A 16,762-nucleotide genomic window follows, 5' to 3' on the forward strand; every position below is an offset into this window, starting at 1 on the left:
CTGTCTCTCTCTGTCTCAAAAATAAATAAACGTTAAAAAAAAATTAAAAAAAAAAAACAAAAAAACAAAAACGGAGTCAGAGAGATTAGCAGAGAGAACAGAGTTACCAGCCAGTGTGTTTGAACTCCTAGTTCAGTACGCTGCCCATCACACTACACTGCACTCTCAAAACACGGTCTGTTACACTCCCTGTACAATCAGCACCATGCCAGCAAAGTGGCATCCGCATGGGTTGTTAGCCGGGAATAACCTAGATTACCAGCCACTGAAACACCACTTCATTTGTGCTTTTTGAGTACATAGAAGAGGCTCAAAACTCAATCCGAAGAACAGGAAAACCTCATGAAATTAACAGAAGATTTAGAGAAGAAGTCACCTTCGTAAAGTGCTGGATCTCATGGGAACACAGTTTGGAATAGCTGTCGGTGAAGCAGGACAGCAAATACAGTTGGGATGCTGTTTCTCAAAACTGAGGCTTCTGTTCTCATCAGTAACTGCATACCTGGACCGAAAGTTCCTTCCTCAAGCCTGAAAATGCGTTTTTCTTACCAGACAAAAATACGAAAAGGGGAGAGGGGTGGACCTGAAAATGTTCCTTCACAACTCACTAGCAACTTGGAACTCTCACAGAACGGAGCAGTCGCAGTCCGTGGACAGCATTTACCTTTGGGAACAGAAACTTAATTTGTCAATTCACTGGAGGCAACTCAAACTTGGGAAATAACATGAGTTTGGAGATTCATATTTTATTTACAAGTAAATGAAGAATGTCTCCTGTGAATGCTAATTTGGAACAAGAACAACATAAAGAAGTAGTTGCTGGCTCCACAGTGACGTGTGAAAGGAGTCCTTGCTACTGGTTTTTCTTAAACAATGATTTTGTCATTAAAAAGGAAAAAAAACAACAAAGCCACGTGATTTCTTCATGTTGCACATGCGAAAGAATTCAAAATAAAAATGACTTTCCAAACTCTACAGTCTCTAGTCAAACGTGTGAGGAGACCAGGATGTCACTTTCATTCAGTGAGAGCCTCAAGAGCAATGGCCTCTGAGCAAATGACTTAATACTCATCAAGAGTATCTGCTCGAGGAATGGAGAGACCCCGATCCTTAAGAGCTTGAACTTTCAGCTTCTCGGCTTCCAGCTTGGTCTGCTGTTCTACCCTTTGTTCTTCTAGGATTTCTTCAATAGACACTTGCTGGAGGGGTGTGTCACTCTCCTTTTCCAAGTCCTACAAAATAAGCAGGGTTGAAAAACTTCCACTGACGACCAAGAATAGAAAACATTATAAATCTTTAGGCAAATGGATTCCTATGCCAGGCTTGGGTTATTTTTCATGATTGTGACACGGCTGAAACATCCTTCTCCTGAGGACAGAGAAATGGCAACACTACTACAGAATACATACTTAGATGAACACAGTATTGGGGATCAGTACCAGTGTGTATAGAAAGCTTTAAGTTATCTGAAGTCCTACATTACTCAAGGACTGTTCTTCTTAAAAAGATGACATATATGCATATATATGTATGAACAGCTATTTCCCCAGCCCCAAAGGACACAAGAGAAAAGTTACTGAGGCCAAGATGGCTTTAGATAAGTTTTGTATTTTTACATGATCAAAGTCAGCTTAATTTCTGGGGGTTGTGGCTCACTAAGGTAGAGAACACTGATTCAAAGACGTACCCCCACCCAAAGACAACAAGTCTTCTAGGGAAAACCTCATTAGACCAGTTAGGTTACTAAAAATCAGCTTGGCTCCACTATTTTAATTTAAAATATTTTTGCATTAAAAAAAAAAGTTATTTTTTCCCCTATTTTATTTTTTAAGTAGACTCCACCTCCAGTGCAGGGCTTGAACTCACGACCCCGAGAGCAAGACCTGAACTGAGGTCAAGAGTCAGACGCTTAACTGACTGAGCCACCCAAGTGCCTCATTTTCCCCCTTATTTTAAAAATACACGCTCACTGTATGAAATTTAGAAAACAGACCAGCAGAAAAAAATTTTTTTAAGATTATCTATAATTCCAGTATAGAACAATATTTTGGTAAACATCCTTCCAATTTTTCTATGTATATACTGACTTAAAAAAAATCTACAATGCAAACATTAACTAATTTTTTCACTTACTCTGGCATCATATGCTTAATATTTTTATGTCTGAACACCTTACAAACATTTGATAACTAACCTTTCATGCAGAACCTTGCTATAAAAGTATCTCATTATCCACAGATTGTTTATTCTCCTTAAACAATTCTGTGTTTCTGTAACATGGAAGGCCAATACACACAGGTATTCTTCTCTTCCTCTATGATTTTCAGTAATAAAATTCTGGGAAGGCATCAACACATCGACGATGTGCTCCAGATGCTCCAGCCTACCCCGGATACTAACACTTCACATGCCTGCCAAGGCCTCGAAAGCCACAGGCAGTGACAGCAGATGGAAGATTCTCACCAGAGAGGTTAGAAAGAAAGCCGAATAAATTACACAAGTCCTGCCCTGGGTCAAATGTTAACTGTACTGGGCAAAACATATCTAATCAAATGAAACCTGCCCTCACAATCTATGGGTAGCAGCTGCAGGGAAGATAAGGTCTTAGCCCGGTGTACTGCTTCTTGGACTTTTCAATATGCTATTCATCAAGCTATGCATGTGGTTTGATGATGCCAATTCCCAACAAGCAGTCTTACTACTTAAGGCTGTGTGCATTACTGTCCTTGAGGCAGAATCCAGGGACTTCTTAAACAAGATGTTCACAGAATCTAAATGGTTTCTGGGTATGAGCTTCCCTAGGGCTGGTACTTGGTTTCTTCACACTGACTATTGATTTCATAAGCTGTGTACGGTTCAACTTACTTGAGCCGTTAGTTTAGTGGTACCACTGTAGAAATTTTGCAGCATCCAAACAATTAACATATAAGAGTACTTTCTCCACAAAAGGGCCCCTAGGAAACAATGAACCTTCAAGAACAAATGCAAGGTCATTCCTCCTCACACACATATACATCTACACAGGGGTACATTTGTGCCAACGTTAACTGGCACACAAAGCATTTCTGTGGTGTTTACAACTATAAAACCAAAGCAGAGTATGTATGAATATTTTAACTTAAATCTTTTCCTCTGATAGCAAAGTAATATGTTTACTCTTTAAACAATAGATTGAGAAAATTATAAACAAAGGAAAAATAATCACCCACACTCCTACTGTCCAGAGAGGGGTTAGCTCTCTTAATATACTGGCAACAACTTAACATTTACTAGCCCCACTCCCCACACCCCAGGGTACCAGAGTGCTGTATTTCAACTTTTACATATTATGACGGGATGACAATTTCCACTGCTGAACAGTGCAAAAAATGATCTAATGGACCAAAAATAGCAACCACAAAAACATTTTAAAAATTAGAAAAAACCATTTCATACATTTCATAGCAGCACTTAGCAATACTGCTATTTATTGATAATATTGATCAGTAATCTCTAGCTGTTTCAACATGAGGTCTCTAAACCAACCTGATCCTGGCAGAATTATCTTCTTACTTTCTCAAATGGCTTATTATTGAAAATTGCTACAGACCAAACCACTCCACTCCAAAGACTTATGTAAACCTAACTTAAGATGTGGGTAGGTGTTGAGAAACTACATTGAAAACAAAATAGGAAAGGATAAAATTAAGCAAATGCCAAAGTTTTTTAGTTTGATTTTCCTGACAAACCCAATAATCAGAAGCAAAGTCAAAGGTTTTAAAGAAAGCATTTTTAAGTAAATATTTTATGTAAAACATGAAGTCAAGTTTTATCTTCTTTTAAAAATGTCTGTGAATCACTATATTGTACACCTGAAACTAATATAACAATCTCAGTATATCTTGGCCTCAGTAACTTTTCTGTTAACTGGAATTAAAAACTTAAGGGGCACTTGGGTGGCTCAGTCAGTTGAGCATCCGCTCTTGATTTTTTGGCTCAGGTCATGATCTCATGGTTGGTGAGATGTAGCCCCACGTCAGGCTCCGTGTTGGAGCCTGCTTGGGATTCTCTCTTTCTCTCTGCCCCTCCCCCACTCACACACTCACTCTCTCTCAAAATAAGTAAATAGACTTTATAAAATAAAATAAGGGGCGCCTGGGTGGCTTAGTCCGTTAAGTGTCCAACTTCGGCTCGGGTCATGATCTCACAGTTCGTGAGTTCAAGCCCCGTGTCAGGCTCTGTGCTGACAGCTCAGAGCCTAGAGCCTGCTTCAGTTTCTGTCTGTCTCCCTCTCTGTCCCTCCCCTGCTTGTGCTCTCCTTCTCTCTCAAAAAATAAACAAACATAAAAAATTAAAAATTAAAAAAAACTTAAAAAGCTAAAAAACAAAGTGTATTTCTAATAGTTATACATGATTTTCTAATAGTTTTATATGTATATATGCTTACATATATGTATATGCACAGTTATGTATTTACACACACACAGATCTACAGTATAACAGGTTAGAAGACTTTTCACCTGCCAACTGGTCTTCCTGGCATAGATACACAGCTACCTCTTTAGTTGTGAGCTAAGAATCCAAGTGAAGCTGAACTCTATTCTCAGGACTGGTAACAGATGGCTTCTCCTACAGCCATTCTTTCCCCTTCCCCCCTTAAAAAACAGGGACATCATATTGTACATGCAATGTGTCTTTCCCCCAAACCCTGCTCATTAGCTTTATGTCATGAAAACCTACTTGTAACCAATTGTTTAAATGACTGCAAAATATTCCAGTGTATATAAATCATTCTTTATTGAACTATTCATCTCTAGTTAGGTATTAAGTTTTTCAATTTTCTGCTATTAAAGATAACAGAAATAATATATTAACGAACATATTTGTACCAGATGGTATTTTTGTATCCGGTAAAATCAATGATACTTTGCTGCTAATGGGATCAAAATCTTTAAAATGCCAAGAGGCACTGAGACAAAGTTAATTATTCTCTGTAATTTTCCTTTTACCACTCTAGCTTTCCTAAGCTAATTTGGTGGTTTCCTATGAGAAGCTGGGAGAAACGTTAAAAATGTATTTTTTCCTTCTTGAAAAGACAAAAAGAAACCTAACTAGCATGATTATCAAGACCCACAGCAGCTTAACAGTTTTCACTTACTATTTCTCCTAGTAGGACCACATTTTCTCCTCTGACCACAAAAATCCCTCGAGGAATATCACCGTATTTTTTGCCCACATGAATACGCTCCACAGTCTGATGTAGCACTAAATTAGCTATAAGTGTATAGGGAAGAAACAAAGATATTTAGTTCAAATTATTGGGTAAAGGTCCACAACTCAAATAATCAGTTGAGTAGAAAAGATTTAGCTGAACATGATTTTAAAACTTTCTAATTCTGGTCAAAAGCTAAAATTTGAAATAGTCTTCTCCTATTTCACTAAGACATACCACTTGGGAGAGACTTCTAAACAATTGCAAACTGAGAGAGCATTTGGGATTATGTTGCACTGATGCATGAATGTTGGTGGGAATCAGTCACAAAAATTAACTTCTTTTATCAGTTAAATTGCAAATATCAACATGACTGTAAGAAAATACAAAGGAGTAGGGCACTTGGAAGACTCTAAAGCCTAAACAACTGCAGATATCAAAACTTTTTAAGACAAAAGCAATCTCTGTATGTTGTGTGGGTATGTGTATATGACGATTTACCAAAAATTTAACTTTGTTTCAGTACTTAGGATTCATTTAACCCAGTGCAGGTATCCATGGGTTATGACATACAAAAACTTTTTTTCACACTGTCAGATAACCATACCTGGTAAACTGAGAATAAAGAATTTGCTACTTCCCTCCCCCCCCCAAATAATTAGACAAATTTGACTTAAGATTCAGAACTCTAATCTGTTAAGAGTAACTACTTTTCTTTTAAAATTGGTACTATTTGTCTTATTTGAAGAAAAGCAAATATCTATGTTATCTTCCCCAATTCCTATAAAGTGTTTCAATTATGTTACTTTTCCCCATGCCCAAATCCACTAGCAGAGATCCAACAAATGTTGGTATGAACTGAGAAGTTCCTTGAAACAGAAGCAAATATATATCTCTTTAGAAAAATGCAAGGTGCAAAACAAAGATCAAGACTCTTGAGTCTGATGTATCCCTAAAGTGTAAAATCTTGAACTTAACGTTGGAATCCCTAAAAAGCTTCTGGAAATACCTTCTATCCAACTTTCATTGGACAGGGAGGGATTACCTTCAGTGCAGGAACTGCTTTGAAGAGTAGTGGCACCCAAGCCAATGTACAAATGAGCAGCTTTTTCAGTGGACTGAGTTTATTTCTATCATTTGGCTCCCTCTACTGGGGAAAATAAAAAAACAGTCCAAAACATTGTAATCGTATGTTCTAGTGAAAACCAGTTTTAGAAATACGAACTTGTAAATACTAGCTTTTGAATCACCTAATCATAATTTAGAAAACAATGATGTAATGACTCAAAACAGTATTCCATTATGCCAGACACTTGAGAAAGCTGCAGGTAAGTCAATTTCAACATGAATTAACACAAAAATACATAACAATGGTGTCTCTCATTATCCAGAGGATAAGACTCCACAACTAGTACATACCGAATTGATCAATGCTTCTTAAAAAACCTATAAGTGTCCTTCCATCTCGAAGCAGGACCAAATGCTTTTCTGGGGAGAGGAAAAAAGATCTTTAAAAAATGAGAACTGTTAGCTTCAGGACTAGTTTACAGTATTAACAATAAAAAAAAAAGTTAATAGCAATTTAAGCTCCACCACTTCCTCTTCCAATGTATTTATGGCAGAGTTCATTGGGAAATTAGAAAGAGGACCAAGGTATTCTGGGGTTTAGATGACAACAGTCGTGGTGAAAAGGAGCAGAAGCGTGTGGCAGAGTGGGCAAAGGACTGGGTGAGGAGCACGGAAGCATGACTACCAGCTCTAGATGTTAATGTTGGCAGTTAAACCCTCCCAGTGTCATGTCAGTTTCTACATCCACAAATTGAGAAATTTAGTCTAGATGACCTCTGTGATCTTAATTCCACAATTATTTTCCTCTCAACTTAGAAGGGCTTCTATTTCACCCTTTGGAATCAGGGAAGGTTTTAAATAAAAACAATGCCTCAAGTGAAATAAGGATGCTGACAATCAGCTAGATCAAAAATTCATGAATATTTATTGAAAGCTATGTGTTGTTCTGGGGCTGAGATATACAGTAGAGAAGACTCAAAGTGATCAACCTTATCAACTTATATTCCTGGTGGAGGAAGGCAAACAAAAACCAAAAAATGACCTACTGTGATTAGTGCAATGGAATAACAAACAAGACAGCAGGATAGTATGATGAAGAGAGAGAGAAAGTGGCTAGGAAAAACCTCTTTGAAGAGGTGACTTTCAGCTGATACTGAAGAATGACAATAAGCCAGTTGCTAGAATAGGTAGTAAAATTCATTAATTTCTTTAATGCCATAAAGTACTTTCTAGAAGCATAACAGAGAAACAAGACAGTGATTCTTCCCTGAAGGAATCTGTAGTCTTCTTTGGGCTATAATTAAGTATTACAAGAAAGCAAATCTTAATTATATGAAACTGAGAGAAACTATTTAGATGGAGGAAGTATCTGAGTTCAACCCTGAAAGGTAGATAATTTTTGGCCTCTGGGAAGAGTGACAGGGAAGGGGAGAGAAAGGGAAATCTGTAATTTAGGCAGCAGGAAACAAAAAAGGTCTGTATGTATCCATACGTTTGGCTAAAAGTTGGGGGTGTAAAGGGAAGTCACAGGAGATAAAGTCCAAAAAGTACCAGAAGCAGGTTCAGCTCGCATTATGCTTCACAAGAAAACACTGAAGACTGAAACGGCAGAAAAGGGAGAGCAGAATGTGAGACATTAAAAAGAAACCTACGCCAAGCCCAATGGAAATGGAGAGGCAGAGAGAATTAAGACTGTGTGTGATCCTTTTTCTTTTTTAGAGAAAGAGAGAGACAGCGCCAGCATGCATGCAAGAGAAGGGCAGAGGAAGAGAGAGAATCCTAAGCAGGCTCCACACTCAGCGAGGAGCCTGATGTGGGGCTTGATCCCATAACCCTGGGATCACGACCTGAGCTGAAATCAAGAGTTGGATGCTCAACCAATTGAGTCATCCAGGCACCCCAACACTATGTAGTTCGAAATGATGGGACTGGTCAGCTGAGTTTGTAAAGGTGTGGGAGGGTGGAGGGGGTGAGTGCTGAAGAGAGGAGTTAAGGAAATGTAGGAATTTTGAGTCTTCATGTCAGGGCGGGTCATTTATCAAAAGTTGGGAATAAAAGAAGCTTAAGAATAAAAGAAGCTTAGCTATTTGTGATTCTGAAGTGCTAACCAGGACACCTATGTAGAGATGTCAACAGGCAGTTGTAAATGTTAAGACTGGAATGTCAAAGAGGTCAGAATTAGAATTTTGGATAAGTCCACAGGGAGGTGATATAATTATTAAAGTCCAGGAACTCTCTTAGAGATTTAAAGAAAGAAGCACACCAAAGACAGAACCTAAGGGACCACCTATTTTAGGGAATAGTGAGAGTTAGGTAATAAAATCACCAAGTATCAATCTGGCGAAATCAAGAAAAGAAAACAATTAAGAATCTAGTAGTAACAGTATCACAGTGCTGCAGAGGGGAGGGAAGAACTCAGAAGAAGGCATCAGACTGCTGCCTTTCAAGAATACAGCTTCAGGGGCACCTGGGTGGCTCAGTCGGTTAAGTGTCCACCCTCTTGATTTCCACTCAGGTCATGATCTCACGGTTCCTGAGATTGAGCTCTGCTTTGGGCTCCACGCTGACAGTTCAGAGCTTACTTGTAATTCTCTCTCTGTCTATCTCTCTGCTCTTCCTCCGCACGTTCTTGCGGCTCACTCTCTCTCAAAATAAATAAACTTAAAAAAAAGAATGCAGCTTCAGCAGTATGATGACAAGAAAAATCACACTGCAGGGGTAACGGAGGTGCTCAGGAAGTAGAGTCAAATGGAGAAGATTCAAAAGGTTTGGGGGTAAAGATAGGAAAAAAGGAATGGGAGTCTGCTGAGGAGACGTAACTGAGAGAAAATAGGAGATGGACACACAAGAATATACATGAAGGAAAGAATTTAGGGGAAGAGAGAAGATATGAGAGGAAAAGGGTATTAATGGAAGAAGCAGTGGGAAGAAAGAGGAATAAAAGAGACTGAAAGGGAGAAACACTTCCTACTTAGATGAGACAATGAATGAATATGCAGAAAGACTGAGGAGAGAAGATGAAATTGTACGTGTGGTTGTGGGGGTAGTGAAGGGTGCATAAGAAATTGTTTCAAACTTTTTAGTAAAGGAAGGGGCTTGGAATCTACAAAGAACAGGTTAGAGGGCTTTACTACATTATTTTTAGTAAAACAGCAGAATGTATTAGGGGCCTCACATAATTCAGATATACAAAACGAGAGGTGGAGGCAAAAGGGCATCCACAGACGACAGAAATTGAAGATTTCATTACATATTACAGATAAGCTTGTGCAGTTCTTATTCATATATGAATATGGTCCAATTCACACTACATTTTCTTTTGACAGCAAAATCACTAATTTTGATTTAAAAAATGATTTCAGACAATGATAAAAAGAGAATATGATCATGGACTCACTTTTTATTTTATTATTATTATCTTTTAATATTTAGTTTTGGGAGAGCACAAGTGGGGGGGGGGGTGGATGGAGAAAGGGGGACAGAGGATCCTAAGCAGGCTCTACACTGACAAGTTGACAGCAGTGAGCCCCATATGAGCTTGAACTCACCAACCACGAGATCATGACCTGAGCCGAAGTTGGACCCTCAACTGACTGAGCCATCCAGGTGCCCCTTATTTTACTATTTTTTAAAAGATTTTATTTTTAAGTAATCTCTACACCCAACGTGGGGCTCAAACTCACAACCCAGAGACCAAGAGTCGCATGCTCTACTGACTGAGCCAGCCAGGGGCCACACAGACTCACTTTTTAAATTTGCATACACAGTAACTGTGATTGTTGTGACTTGTTCAAAACCATGTAAACCATTCTGCAGCAATTACAAGTTAATGAGACAGATCACACGATTAAAATTATAAAATGTTGCTTGAGGAATAATTCACAGATGAGAGCTTAGAAAAAAGGAAAGATAGGACAACTATTAAGTTGGCTCCTCTTTTGCACAGGACTGTACTCATCTTCAGGACAATTACTGGCAATAAGAGATGTCTTATTAGGAGGAATAAAAGAAAATTGTCGAACAGAAAAAGAAAAAAAAATTGGAAGTGATTCAGCCTTTCCAGAAAAGTCAAGATCTTGTCTGACAGCGATCTCTACTATCATAACCTGAAAGTGCTTAAGACCCTTACGGTAGAAGAATATTGCAATGACTACACAGCATAAAGCCTATGTTTAGTGTCAATTACGTCCAACTACTGTTGGTCTTAAATTTTTCGTTTCTTAATGAATCCTTTCTCTATTCTGATTCATCCACCATTAACAACCTGGTACTTCGATATATCGCAGGTGGGAGACAGTAGACGGGGGGAGGGCAATTTTCGTGTTTGGGCCTCAGTAGCCGCGTCCTTCCACAGCAGGACTTAAATTCTACAGCTTGTGGCTTACCGACTCCGGGATTGGTGGAGGCTGCGAGAGGCAGGGCAGAGGTAGACGGCTAGGGGGTGGGCAAACGGAGCGTCTTGCGGCTCTTCACTCACGTGGAGGATGTCAACGCCAAACACCCTGAATTGTGTCAAAAGCACACTCAACCCGCCCCAGACTCATTCTACGAGCCCCTTCCCGAAGAGATACGCGCCCAGGAGGAAGGATCTCACCCCAGACTTCATCCAGAGGAGATGAGCTACTCACTGTCGATGTCCTCGATGAGGCTGGCGGTGCCGGGCATATAGTTCATTTTGAGCTGAGATAAGGCTGCAGTGTACAGCGGCGGTGGCCCAGCGTGTCCAACACCTTCCTCCGACCGCAGTCGCCGCCTGGGCGGGACTGGGACAAGGACCCCGACCAGGAGCAGCACTTCTGCCCCGGCTTTCAGCAGCCGGGGCCTGCCGGAAACGCCTCCATATTATTCCCACCCACTTCCGGTACCACGTGCCCGTCCTCAGGAAGAGGCGGGACTGTCGTGCGGTCCAGAGACAACATTTCCCCATCCCTGATAAAAGGGGAAGCGGAATCTAGATTGACTAGATGGCAGGGAAGACGTATTCTCCCTAGTGAGGAACGCGGTGCTGCCGCCTGCCTTCTTACTTCCCAGACCCCAAAGTCACGGACCTCCGTTCCTCAATTGTCGGGACTCGACAGCCGAAGGGGCGGGACCGGGTCTGGGATTGGCTGTTGTCGGCCGACCCCTTTCACTGCTGTCCAGTTCCTCTCGCGGGCAGGCGCCTGCGCAATGGGACGGTCGTGGGGGGCGGGAAGCGCTTCGGGGCAGTAGAGTCCCATGTCGGCCTTGAGGCGCTCGGGCTACGGCCCCAGTGACGGCCCGTCATATGGCCGCTACTACGGGCCAGGGGGTGGAGATGTGCCCATGCACCCACCTCCGCCCTTGTATCCTCCTCGCCCTGAACCTCCCCAGCCTCCCATTTCCTGGCGGGTGCGCGGGGGCGGCCCGGCTGAGACCACCTGGCCGGGAGAAGGCGGAGGAGGCGATGGCTACTATGCCTCTGCAGGCGCCTGGTCAGAGACAGGTCGAGCTGGAGGAAGCCACCAGGTAAGCTTTGCGCCATCTGTCCCAGGGGGTTCCGATAAGGGGAGTCTTGGGTGGGGGTTGAGGGCCATCGGGATTGATAAACCTCCAGAGTTCATAATGGATCGGGTTTCATATTTGTTTTCCTTATGGGAGGATTGGAGAGACAGAGACCGGAATCGTGGCGGGGGCGGGGGGATATGCTTGTGTTCTCTTTGCTTTTCCTTTCCTGCTTCGACCATAGTAAATGTGTCTATTACCATTAAAAAAGGAAGAAAGATACTGCGCTGACTTGCTAAGCTAAGTAGCAGGCTGCGGAGTCTCTCGCCTTGAATTGATGTTGGGCCGGAGTGACCTGGCCAAGATTTTCGAGCTCTAACAATTTATCCTGCGTGGCTCATATGGCCGGCTCTCCCCAAGAAGGGAGGTGGCTGCAGCCCCCGCTGTCACTCAGCAACCCCTCCCGCCGGGAGGGAGCGGTGAAGGAAGAGGAGGGATCCGGCATTTAGCCCTTTGCCCCTAATACTTTGCCCAGGATTGAATCACCAATAATCAGTGTTAGAAAACACCTTTACTTGGATTATTAACTTAATCTTCACTGCGGCTGCAACGTAAATGTCATCACAGTCTCCCTATTTTATGCTTAAATAGTTGGCTCTGAGAGGTCAACTCACTTAACTTGGTCAATAGAGGTATCCCCGGCTTTTTGAAGGTTCACCTCATTGCCACTTCAGGTTTTTCAGGAAATACCTACATTAGTGCCTGTTTTTACTTAAGGAAAAGAAATCTGAAGAAGAGTTTTGCTCTCACGAAAAAAGGTGAAAAGCGAAAATAGCTTCAGCGTTTGTTTTGCAGCAAGCAGTTGTAGAGGCAGTGCGCAACTGGGCAGTGAGAGTGGCACCGCCAAGCTTCTTCCCTGGGAACTGCACTCCGCATCTCAGTATCATGCTGCCATAGCTTTGAACTGTGTCTGTGAGCATCTGTGTTTTATCTCGATTTATTTTGTGCATCCATCAGCAGGATATGTCCTAAGGTATTAGAAAAGCCTCAGAAAGGTTATTTTGAGGGTCTGGGATTGCGCAAACGTTTTTCATAAAAATTAATGGTAATCGCTTTTTCGCCTTATGCCATTTTGGCTTGCAAAAGATTTCATAGGAATGTCCTACTTTCAAGATAGCAGGGGAAACCTGTACACTCGGATTTACAGCATTTTACTCCTTGTATTCTTGCCAGATATATACTCTCTTTTGCTAATTTCAGTATTCTTAGTAGAGAATTATAATATGGTGAGGTGCACACCTCTGTTTTTGTTCAGTAATTAATAGCATCTTCGTGGGTTGAAAATGTAGTAGTGAAATGCTCATACATTGCTGGTGGGGATGTAAAATGGTTCAGTGCTTTGGAAAATAGTTTGTCAGTTCCTCAGGCATCAAGTGTAGAGTTAGTATATTATTCAGCAAGTTTGCTTTTAATTATGTACCCGACAGAACTGAAAACATGTCTACGTAAAAACTTGCATGTTTTTATGACCAACAGGCATGTTCGTGGCAACATTACTCAGAGCAGCCAAAAGTGGAAATAACCCAAATGTCCATCAACTGATGAATAGATAAAATATGGTTCACTTATACAATGGAATTATTTAGCCATAGGGAGGACATAAGTACTGATACGTCCTATGATGTGGATGAACCTTGAAAACATCATGCTACATGAACAAAGACAGTCAGAAAGACCACATACTGTATGAGTTCATTTATATGAAATGTCCAGAATAGGCAAATCTGTAGAGAGAAAGATTGGTGGTTGACAGGGGCTAGGGGGACTGGGGACTCTGAGGTGATGATAAAGGGTATGGGGTTTCTTTTTGGGGTGATGAAAATATTCTGGAATTAGATAGTGATGATGATTGCACAACTTTGAGTATACTGAATATACTAAGAATTGTTGTACACTTTATTTAAAAAAAATGTTTATTTTTGAAAGAGAGAGGGAGAGAGGGAGCACGCACACATGCTAGCGGAGGAAGGACAGAGAGAGGAGACAGAGGATCCAAAGCCAGCTCTGTGCTGAGAGTGGAGAGTTCAGTGTGGGGCTTGAACTCACGAACGGAGAGATCATGACCTGAGCCCAAGTAAGATGTTTAACCGATTGAGCTGCCCAGGTGCACCTGAATTGTACACTTTAAAAGGGTGGGTTTTATGCTATGATAGTCCTATCTTTAAAAAAAAAAAATTATACGAGAAACAACATGTTGTAGTAGCGGTTAATTGTGAAGAAGGGCTATATATTTTTTTGTCTAAATCTGGAATAAGCAGGCTATGGAACTTTAGTTTCATGGGATCAGAGTGATGAAATGCTTGGCTTATAGGTAGGCAAACTAGACTGAAAATTAGGGGAAAGAAAAGAGAGGACCGATACACTTCTCCTTGGACTTGCAGTATTCTGAAGACAAAAGTGTGTTTTCTGGGTGAGGTTAGAGAAGTTAAGATTTTAGAATTGTGTAGGATGTTGTAAGGTATGGTTGGAGCATAGGTGTGCGTGTAAGATGGGTGATGGTGCTGGAGTAGGAGTGGTTGGCGATGAAGCTGGAATGTGTTATGGGTATTTGTAAACCATTTCAAGAATTTATCTTTCATGTTAGTGTTCTGGAAACTTGAAAAGCATAGGATGGCAATTTCTTACACAGCAATAGAAAATTGATGCAAAAGATATGCATGTTGTCAGATGTTGCAGATGTATTTTCCAAATCCATTGTCTTTTAACTTAATGTGGTTTTTGACATGTAATAAGTTTTACATTTTTATATAATCAAATATGTCAAAAAACAAAAGGTATAGGAGGGGGCGCCTGGGTGGCTCAGTCGGTTGAGCATTCAACTCTTGATTTTGGCTCAGGTCATGATCCCAGGGTCGTGGGATTGAGCTCTGCATTGGGCTTCATGCTGAGTGTGGAGCCTGCCTGAGATTCTCTCCCCCTCCCTGCCCCTCTCCCATGCTCATTAGCGTGCACACGTGCTCACGCTCGCGCGCTCGCGCTCTCTCTCTCTCTCTGTCTCTCTCTCTCTCTCTCTCTCTCTCTCTCTCTCTCTCTCTCTCGAGCGCGCGCGCGCGCTCTCTCTCTCTCTCTCTCTGGGGGCCGGGAGGTATATATAGGAGACTTTTGAATCTTACTACTCAAAAAATGCGGTCCATGGACCAGACGCTTCAGTGTCACCTGGGGGTTGTTTGAAATGCAGAATCTCTCCTACTCCATACTTAATGCTGCAGTTTAGTAAGATCCCCAGGTGATTCTATGCTTGTTTATGTTTGAGAAGCACTGCTGTATAGAATTAAAGATACTGAGGTGATGTTGCATTGAACCACTACAAGGACTTGACTCTGTATTAACATATGTAAATATGCAGGGGAAGAAAATGGAAATCTAACTATCCCTGTTTTCTTTCTTTCCTTAACTTGTTAGTTATACTTACAGCACCTTTCCTGAACTAGCAGCATCTGTATCCCTTAAGAGCTTGTTGGAAATTATGTATGTTAGGCCCTGCCCCTGCCCTCCAGAATCAAGTGTGTATTTTAACAAGATCCCTAGGTGATCTGCATGTTACCCCAGAATGAGTCATCAGAGAGAGAGAGAGCTGAGATGGAAGCTGGAAGCTTCGGTGTCTTACAACCCAGTCGTGGAAGTGATAGACCATCACTGTGTGCTCTGCATCATAGAGACCAATTCTGCTATGTGCTATGGTCACAGAGACCAATTCCGGTACAGTGTGGGAGCCATCACCACAAAGGTGAAAATACCACACTAGGGGATCATTGGGAGCCATCTTAGAGGGTGATTACAATGGGAAGGACTGGGGAAACAGCTCAGTTATGCTCTCAGAGTAGTTCAGAGGAGAGGTAAAAAAGGCAAGCATTTGAACAATGAATGTACACAGCTTTTTTTCAACATTTTATTACAAAAATGTTCAAACATACAGAACAATCGAACTACACAGTGAATACCTATGTAGCCACCACCTAGATTCTGTAATTAGCATTTATTATATTTGCTTTATCATACCTATGTAGCTTACTTTTACTTTTTTTTTAGGTTATATTTTTTTTAGTAATTTCTACACTCAACATGGGGTTCAAACTCAAAACTTCAGGATCAAGAGTCACATGCTCTTCTGATTGAGCCAGCCAGGCACCTCTATCTTACTTTTTGAATGCATTTCAAAGCAAGTTGCATAGATTTGAAAGACATTTTTAAAAGTGTATGTCAATTGGAAGTGAGGGAAGCTGGAGAAACAAGGTGATCCTGAGGTTTTAGTATTTCCTAGGAGTAAATATTCCATAGTAATAAAAAGGAAGAGGAACAGGTTTGTGTTTTTTTTTAACTTGTTTTATTTTTTATTTTTTTAAAATTTACATCCAAATTCATTAGCATATAGTGCAACAATGATTTCAGCAGTAGATTCCTTAGTGCCCCTTACCCATTTAGCCCATCCCCCCTCCCACAACCCCTCATGTAACCCTCAATTTGTTCTCCATATTTATGAGTTTCTTCTGTTTTGTCCCCCTCCCTGTTTTTATATTATTTTTGTTTCCCTTCCCTTATGTTCATCTGTTTTAGTCTCTTAAAGTCCTCATATGAGTGAAGTCATATGATTTTTGTCTTTCTCTGACTAATTTCATTTAGCATAATACCCTCCATTTCCATCCATGTAGTTGCAAATGGCAAGATTTCATTCTTTTTGATTGCCGAGTAATACTCCAGTGTGTGTGTGTGTGTGTGTGTGTGTGTGTGTGTGTGTGTGTGTATACATACATATATATATATACCACATCTTCTTTATCCATTCATCCATCGATGGACATTTGGGCTCTTTCCATACTTTGGCTATTATTGATAGTGCTGCTATAAACATGGGGGTGCATGTGTCCCTTTGAAACAGCACACCTGTATCCCTTGGCTAAATACCTAGTAGTGCAATTGCTGGGTTATAGGGTAGTCCTATTTTTAGTTTTTTGAGGAACCTCCATACTGGTTTCCAGAGTG

The 16,762-nt window shown here is 41.0% G+C and overlaps 2 protein-coding genes across 7 annotated transcripts in view; one reads left to right on the plus strand and one right to left on the minus strand.

Moving 5' to 3' along the window:
* The window catches only part of BAG4 (BAG cochaperone 4), a 45,947-nt gene that overhangs the window by 4,392 nt on the left and 24,793 nt on the right, over positions 1-16,762 (plus strand). For 4 of the 6 annotated variants that reach the window (XM_081795610.1, XM_081795607.1, XM_081795611.1 and 1 more), the window contains one exon: positions 10,206-10,545. In XM_081795610.1, coding sequence (XP_081651736.1) covers positions 10,483-10,545 — 63 coding nt within the window. In that variant the 5' untranslated portion in view covers positions 10,206-10,482. Of the gene's footprint in view, positions 1-2,327; positions 2,471-10,205; positions 10,546-11,307; positions 11,747-16,762 lie in introns of those variants that run through there. The other 2 variants (XM_081795608.1, XM_060653577.3) reach the window with 2 other exon arrangements.
* Positions 727-11,102, minus strand: LSM1 (LSM1 homolog, mRNA degradation associated). Its single transcript, XM_060653592.3, has 4 exons — positions 10,888-11,102; positions 6,611-6,679; positions 5,138-5,253; positions 727-1,232 (listed from the first exon to the last, which is right to left on the minus strand). Exons 1-4 carry the CDS (start codon positions 10,931-10,933, stop codon positions 1,062-1,064), a joined length of 402 nt encoding a protein of 133 aa, XP_060509575.1. The 5' UTR covers positions 10,934-11,102; the 3' UTR covers positions 727-1,061.

This window comes from Panthera onca, chromosome B1 (assembly GCF_046562875.1).
Source record: "Panthera onca isolate mPanOnc1 chromosome B1, mPanOnc1 haplotype 2, whole genome shotgun sequence".
Lineage (NCBI taxonomy): Eukaryota > Metazoa > Chordata > Mammalia > Carnivora > Felidae > Panthera > Panthera onca.